The following is an 8,165-nucleotide window of genomic DNA, read 5'->3' as shown; positions in this document are numbered from 1 at the left end:
TGCTGCTGCCTGCGAAGGCAATGCTGGACTCTCATTTCCAGCTGGTGGTGGTACGCTTTATAGAAGGTGCTGAGAATTTAGGGGTTGCGAGTGAGGGGTTGTCAACACGTGGTCCTGAACAAGCCTGCTAATGCTTTGCAAAAATACTAGTGAAACTCCCCCCAGCATCCTGAATGCTCAACTTTGACACAGTGCTAGTTGTTTCTAACGCGGTGCAGAAGGCAGTGAAAGTTACTGGTGTTATCAGAGCTCCATTCAAGGGGGGAAAATCTACCTGAGCTACTGCCTAAACGGAGACTCCCTGCTGTGCAAGAGCTTCAATCTGCATCTTTAATATTTTTTCCCTCAAATCACTCCCTTTTGTATTTGCCTAGTTGTACATGAAATTTTTTGCATGGCTGTGGCTGCGTGAGAGATATGCTAGAACAGCTGTTTGTGTGATCCACTGAACATATTATGACTATTTTCTCACTGTCAATAAACACAAGAAAGAAGAGACATTCTCCAACGCTTAGAAAGGCCATGGGTTTTCCTTGCTCGTGTAGCTTTGCCTATTCTTGTAGTAAGGTTTCTCTCCAGTTAAAGCCTCCAGTTGGTCCGTGTGTGAGAGGGAGGATGGGGGGGTCCGTAAGCTGCCAAACACCTGTATCTCCCAGTTCTTCGCACGAACAAAACCCCAGGTACGGAATCTGCGTGAAGAGAGACGGAAATAAAGGCAATGAGCGGGGATCCAGCTGTGCAAGGAGGGAGCTGCCCTAAGGGCTGAAATCCTGCTGTGCTACTGAAGCATTTCACTGTCTTATCTCTTTCTCACTCTCCCCAAAGTCCATTTTCCAAAGACGATTGTAGGACTCAGGTGTGACAGCCAGACTTTGTGCACCATTGTACGTGTAAAACACTGAGGAAGACAGACTATACCTTTGTAAGGTGGTTTAAATATGGGCCAGTTCGAACCAAAGATATCCTGTTGGTTGACATGGTCCCAAACCCTGGAGCCCAGCACAGCCATGGAGGAGAAACGCGGATGCTGCTCTGGCTCAGGTGCCAGCTATGAATATCCCAGAGAGTGTCTGCAAGGCTGGCACTGGACAATGCCCTCTCCTTAGCCAGGGCTGGAGTAAAGGAATGAAGGCAGAAGACCCCATTCTCATTTTCAGTCCTCTTCTCTGACGGTTAACAGCTCTTCCGAGTGAAATGAGAAGGGGAAGGGGCGTAGGGCAGAAGTGCCCCGTTAACTGTGGTTAGGGTGTTGTCAGCACCGGAGGGCCCCTGGTATCTACAAGCATAAAGCAGAGCCCCTGCAAGCCCATTTGCAGGTGGGCATCTGATCCCGTGCTATCTGTTACAGAAGTGACACGTTAAGATAAGCCTCTTAATCCCATCTGCTTTACTCTCGTGACTTGTGAAATGGATGAAAAGCAATAACGGGTATCAGGCGGGAGGAACAAAGTGTCCTCTGCCTGGTTAAGCAGATTGCAAATTTCTTTTCTCTTTGTAAAGCCAGCGAGCTTTACTGCTTGCTGGTAATTACCTTTCGGACCATCTGTACAAAGTCCTTGGAGTTCTGCGGCGAGAGCCCTTGGAGCTGGCAGGTACAAGCCTCCAGGGAGGACGCGTGGGCCACGATCAGGATGTTATTTCCTGAAATAAAGTGAGAAACGCAGGCTGAGGAGGGAGGTGAAGCCAGCTTTAGGGACTGGCGCCCAAGGTCAAGCAGACCAATTAAAATGTTCAAAACGCATTCAGTGTATCATATAACAACATTAAACTATGTGTATTAGGGGTAAAAAGCATCGTTTATTAACTTATATTTAGAGCATTTCTCAGTTTTCAGGATAATGGTTGACTCAGTGCTACTTAAGTTTTAAAATGGCTTTCGGAAGAAAACAAAAAAATTCCAGTGAGATTTCAGCTGTCTTGTGAAGCAAATGCTTTCCTTCTACCCCAAAGTTAATTCTGATTACGACAAGCACTTTAATTTTAGTTGCTGGTTTTCCGCAGCGATAGCTTTAAATTTCCATTTCCAAGATCTTTTACAACCAATGCTACATTGTGCTATTTTGTTTGTGTGCAAACTATTAAAATAAAAGCTTAGAATGCCGAGACAGAGCAGTGAAATTAGTGACATCAGCAGAACTTAGAAACATCCTATTCCTATATGGTGAATGAAAGATAAAAGCTGCAGATTTTTTTTATTCCAAGACTGTGTTTGGAGAAATGTTCTACAGTCTCTATGGGTAATATACTTCTGAAGAGTAGCTCGGGCAGGGGATGGAAGATGCCTCATCCCATCCTGGTAACAGACAGCAGAGTGCAAATGGCTTATTTATTCCCTTGAGAAACGGGTAGCTTGCACTGGGTAGGGATCCCTAAAATACTTCTCCTACTTAAGTCTATGGACCTCTCTTGTAAGCTGAGCATACCTGAACTCATAGTTCTGACACATACAGGAGTTTCCGATGTCTCTGGGAGAGGGGACGAGAGATTCAGGTATGGGGATTCATCTCCAGACTGGTGGGAGTATCGGCATTCACCCCCCAGCCTGTCCTGTTTTTCGCCCCCTCTATAGTACTTACCTTTGCCTTTACATTCACTGATGATTTCTTTTGTTACTTGGTAGCTTCTGCTTATGTATGTATCATAAGATTCGGAAACCACTAACTTGCTGACAGGAATATGAGGTCTGTGAGCAGAAAAACAAGTCAGGTAAATTGGGAGAAGCGATAAAGTTTCCAGTGCCAGTTATAAGTCACCTGAAAGGATCTGTTTCTTCTAATTCCCCAAATCCCCAGAGCTGCGTCTTGTGTCAGGACTGCTGTGATGATTTTTAAAGTTCAAGACAGAGTTGTTTACCATTCCTGCATTAAGATATTTCAGTTAGCTGGGAAAAATGATAACTGCTTCCTCTGATGTGGACCAGTTAGTGGAAGCAGCATGATTATACGACACGCTGATTATGCGACACGCTGATTATACTGCTGTTACTTTTGCAATGGCATGCAGCAACAACGATGCCACTTTGCATTTATTTAGGCATGTGTCCTTTGATTAGCAGATTTCGGGGCTCACCCACCCACATAAAGTTCGTGAATGGTGGGAGAATAAAATCTGTACCCAGCAGGAGCGGGTGAGCAGGGAGGGACAGCGGCACAGGGACGGCGTCGACGCAGCCGCCTGCGGCCAGGCTCTGCTGCCTGGGAGCTGTGGGCTCACAACAGCACGAGAAGCCCACGCCGGCCTTGCCGGACTGAGGTCTGCCCCGTGCTGCCACGGCTTCCAGCTTAGAGGATGGGCCGACAGCATCGGTGCCTGTCTGGGGAGGCTGGGCAGGTACAGGGAGGAAGGTGGAGCGTGGAGGAGGCAGGTGCCGGCTCTCTTCACTGCTTGTGCTGCGACAGCGAAGGGCAGAGGCAAACTGCTGCTTTGGCCGCCTGCAAAGCCGCACGGCTGGGAAACGCCTGGAATTCGCTGGCCTCCTCCTGGGCCAGGGCGTTTCAGTGAATTGCCTGGTGGGACTCTGGCCAGTCTATCAGCTGGAGCAGGCTGATGTGCACAGAGAAGCCAGGGATAGGAGGCAGAAGGCTGTATTTTTGTGCTGTGGTGCAAGGAAAAGACCTTACTTTTCCCTTCATTCAGTGATCTGAAATATCTGCAGGAGCTACCGTTGTGACAGGAGACAGAGAGCACCAGGAGGGCTGTCTCCCAGTCCCCCAGCTAACCAGGTGACCACACAAGAACAGGCTCTTGTATTTGTTATGGTCTTCCCAGAAGGCATGTGTTTTCTGAAGCAGAGGCCCTCCTGTGGTCCAGCTGCTCCGCCAAGTGTTAGCCATGTGATACCCTTTCAGGGATAAATACAGTGTAAGGACTTCTATTTAGATACCCTCAGAGCGTTAGCATTTTAGCTGCAGACCAAAAGGACACAACACAAGTCGTTTATGGTATAATGAGGTATGAAAAAAAAACAGTTTGTTTTTTTTTTTTATATTTTCTTTCTTGTTTTTCTTTTTAATGTTTCAGCTCCTTATTCCATGTGGAGGTTCTTAAACACATGGGTGCACTGGGACGCCGGGGAACACCAGTGTTTCTGATGATACCATAAACCAAGAAAGCCCAGCCACAAAATGTTTGTCACCAAGCCCATGTAGGTGGAACTCTTGGGTATGTATACCATGTGTGTATTATAAATGTTCTGTTTTTATCTGAGATTGTTCAGCTGGCGATCAGGCTCACACTAAGACCGAAAGGGCTAGCCTCTGCAAGAAGGCATAGCGATACAGCTATTTCAGCAGTGAGGTGTGGTGGACTGGAACCGTGTGACCTTTCTGGAGTTTCCTCCTTTGCGGGAGCCCTTTGAGCCCTTGTATAAATGAATCATGAATTTGAGAGTAGGAAGCCTGAACAGATCATCTTGTTTATTCTCTGTCGCATGACTATTTCTGCTGGGTTTTATTTAGCCTTTCTCTCCGCAGCTTACAGTGAAAAGCATTTGTGTGTTAGGCTGGAGGGCACCACGGCTGTGATACTTCACCGGGGAGCCAGAAGGGTCTTCAGGTTCCCTCCAGACTCAGGCTGCTCCCAGCAGCCCTGTGGGGTTTGTTGGCAATGATATCGGGAACGCGGAGGTACGGCCGTGAGGCTGGGTAAAAGGAAAGCAGCAGAGGCTGGCAGCAAGGGCATGAGTTCGGGATACGGAGCCTAACCAGGCACCAGGACGGATCTGTGCAGCCGCGTGGCCGGCAAAAGTGCCGAGCTCTGGGAAGGTCAGCTCGGCGCTTCTGGAGCGGCTGTCAGAGCCCCTGGAAGCCAAGCGCATTCTCTTGGTGTTTCCCTTTTCTGCAAAGTGGGAGGAAAGGTCAGCGGTGCTTATCCATTTGCCATTCAAATGTTTTGTAACCAGACGTTTACTTTGTTTGCTTTCACCAACCGTTTTTTGGTTGAATACCGTGAAAACCTGAGCCATAAACCTGCAATTTTATACACTAGAAACGTTTCAGATGTAACTGCTGAGAAGTGATAAATGCTTAAGGTTTAGCTCTTTGATAGCAAACCTCCAAATTTTGATGTCACAGGAGACCCTGAATTCCTGACAGACGTAAACATGTTCCCCAGGGTGTTGTAAAATTTACAGTTAAGATCCATCACCCTGCTAATCATAATAGAGAGACAGACAAGCTTTTTCCTCCAGGGAAGGGAAGGGCAGGTGTGAATGAGCCCATGAGTGGGTTCAGTTGATGAACAATGCTGGTCAGGGAACTGAGTCACCGAAACCAGTTCTGTTAGCTGAGCCCAAACTCCTAAGTTTTAGGAAAAGGGTTAAAACAAGCAAAAATACTTTGAGGGTTTCCTGGACACCTGAAAGATGCACAGGATGGAAGGAGTAATGGAAAGAGGACCTCAATGATCAGCAATATAGCTGGACCTTGCCAGTGACCTGGGAAATTTGGTTTATAATAAGCCATTCTCAGGTCATGTTCAACACAGCAGCCGCAAGCCTGCTCCAAGTTTATTCTGGGAGCATCAGCAGCTCTTCCAGTCACTGCCTAATTTTAAAAAAATTAACAGCAGTGTCTTACTCTTCAAAAACAAAGCCAAAAAGCAATCCAAGACCCTCTCACCCCCCTTTCTGCTACCTGTAGGTTGTATCAACGCTTAGAGTAGCTGCAGCTAAATCCATGGGGGGAATCCAGGCAGGTAGTGTGTTCCCAGAGACCCACTTGGTCCATTCAAACAAGCCTGGCTCTATTCGAATTTTCAGGTTGTTCTCTTGTTGCATACCTGGAAAAGGGAGAAAGGAGACCAGGTATCAGTGGAAGTAGCTGGGGAGGAAGGCAGCACGACTTTGCAGACTTAATACATAAGTTTGATTGTAAATTTTTTCTTTTGTTCTCTCTAAGTAGTCGGTTGACTAACAGGAGGAATGAAAGAAGGAGTATTTGGTATATGTACTTGGCCTATGATACGCCAAGGAGCGTAAAACTCTGGCTGGCAGCTATGTGCAGTATACCAAACCTAGGTGCGACTGTATTTTGGAGCTGGTTTTTGACTGTTTCCCATGCCGGGGAATCTCATGCCCCTATCACTAGTTCCCTTCCCAGTTTCTGCAGTGAATGAGGGCAGCAAGTTCCTCGGTGGTGGCAATTGCTGTGGGAACACAGAGCAATGAGCAGCCTCGGGCGTGTGAGCAGGCAAGGGCGCAGGGCACGCTCAGCTGGACCTGCGTCCACCCCCCCTGAACACACATCTGGTTTCTGCAGGGGAGGCAACAAACCCAACCCTGACCGGCAGCGGGTGTTAGGGACAGCACTCTGCTTGCCCAAGCACTTGTCACACCATGCAAGAAGAAAAGGGTTCCTTACAGACAGTGTTGCGCTAATGGGAAGTAAACTCCCACGGAAATAATCCTCATCCCAAATTACCATTTACTTGGGTCTCCCATGCCGGGCTCCCTTTCATCTGGTTGGCAGTGTTTGTCCCAGAAAATGAGGGGAATGCCTGTTGGGTTCTTACCTTTCAGGATATTGTGTGCTGTCTGTACACACCGCAGGGATGGGGAGCTGTAGATGTAGTCTACAACGGTGTTCGTTTCTAGCAAGGCTTCACCTGCAAGCAAGTTTCAACACCCGTGAATAAACCCAGACAAATGGCATTCGAACAGCAACAGCAGCGTGCAGGGTATCTGCCACCCAGCGAGGAGCTAAAGCAGCTTCCCAGCTGCACTGCTTGTGTTTTGGGAAAACCCATCGGATTTTTTTTCAGCAGTGTGTTGGGCACTGTCATGTGCACAGCTGTGGAACCAGGATACATTTTCCTGTGTGTGTTGCTCCATGTGTGTCTAGGCACTTAAGCAGTGTGCAAAGAAATCACAGCAGCTTTTGCTCAGTTTCTGCTTCACTTCTATTTAGCCAAGAAGCAAACAGTGTGTTGAGGAAAACTGTAGAGAGCTTGCATTTAATTTTATTTTGTTTATAAGCCGTAAATCAGAATGATTCAAGCTAACTCAAACCCAACTTAATTCAATTGGCTTGATTCTTCACTAGTGTAAATTACTGTTTCATTACACAGGTGGAAGATCACTGAAAATGAGATAAGAATCAACTCTACTATTAGAGTTATTAATATTCCCACAATGCCTAAGGGAACCAAATGAGAACATGAATCTGCTAAGCGTTGCACAGACTTGTAAGAAAGAGTTATATTTTTATTATACTTGAAGAGGCAGGACAAAGAAGTGGGAGCAAGAAGGGGTTATTAACCTCGACTTGGTATGTTTAATGACGGCTGTAACCGTGTCAAACCGATCTATAAATCTCTTGACAGAAGTGGCGTAATTTAGAAGGAGCGGCACATCTAACAGCCCTCCGTCACGGGGAAGCTGCTTGTTTGCTTTAGTCATCAGAGGAATTACGGCTCCGGCAATCGTCAAGGTCGTGCCTGTGCCGCGGCAGCGGGGAGCGGTTGCCTGCAGATGGCTGGCATGCCGCAGCCGCGCTGGCAGGTCGCTGGCGTCTGGGTCACGTATGCAGTTGCGTGCTCGGACCCGTTTAATGATATACCAGCAAAGCGTGCTGTGATTGCTCCCAGATTCGCCTTCTGTTACGTACATATTGCGAACCCCGATGCCATGTGGCCAGGAGTCTGAGCATGCTGCTGTTGTACAGTGATGTATTTTTGTTTAAAAAGCAAGTACAATTTTAGCTGCCCTAGTTTGAATGTGACCAACACAAAGTACTCTGAAGGACCTGCATTTGAGAAAATGCTAAGTACTGCTCTCTGAAGCTCCCCTAATCACAACGCTCAATATGTGCTCCTTGGTGACTAAATAATTTTCTCTCTATACACAAACCAAGAGGCTCAGAAGTCAGGGACAAGGACGGAGGCGTGGGAGAACACTGGAAATAATTTGGACTGTGTTTTGCCACATAAACATAAAGCCAGACGGCTGACAACGGTGTATTGGTGTAGCAAACTGCAGATTGAGATTTAGGATTGCCAAAATCAAGGAAAAAACATATTTTGTACGAGGTGACCGTCACACTGGTGCATTTCTCACCAACATTGGTAATAACAGTGTCTTCCAGTGCGGCACGTTTACAGGGCAGCAGCAAACACTCTGCAACCGCACTGCTGATGGCTCCGAGTTTGTACCACGTCCTAGATTTTGT

At 47.2% G+C, this 8,165-nt stretch overlaps 1 protein-coding gene across 1 annotated transcript in view; it reads right to left on the bottom strand.

The window, feature by feature from the left end:
* Positions 1 to 551: 551 nt before the first annotated feature.
* The window catches only part of UBASH3B (ubiquitin associated and SH3 domain containing B), a gene marked incomplete at both ends in the record, with an annotated part of 70,517 nt that continues 62,903 nt past the window's right edge, over positions 552 to 8,165 (bottom strand). The window contains 5 exons of the mRNA XM_082010003.1: positions 552 to 689; positions 1,532 to 1,641; positions 2,577 to 2,683; positions 5,634 to 5,778; positions 6,511 to 6,603. Of these exons, the coding sequence (XP_081866129.1) occupies positions 552 to 689; positions 1,532 to 1,641; positions 2,577 to 2,683; positions 5,634 to 5,778; positions 6,511 to 6,603 (593 nt within the window). The remainder of the gene's footprint in view (positions 690 to 1,531; positions 1,642 to 2,576; positions 2,684 to 5,633; positions 5,779 to 6,510; positions 6,604 to 8,165) is intronic.

This window comes from Phaethon aethereus, assembly GCF_964289735.1.
Source record: "Phaethon aethereus genome assembly, chromosome: 23".
In the NCBI taxonomy this organism is placed as follows: domain Eukaryota; kingdom Metazoa; phylum Chordata; class Aves; order Phaethontiformes; family Phaethontidae; genus Phaethon; species Phaethon aethereus.
Note: the sequence above shows the minus strand (reverse complement) of the source record. Positions and strands in the feature narration are given on the sequence as shown.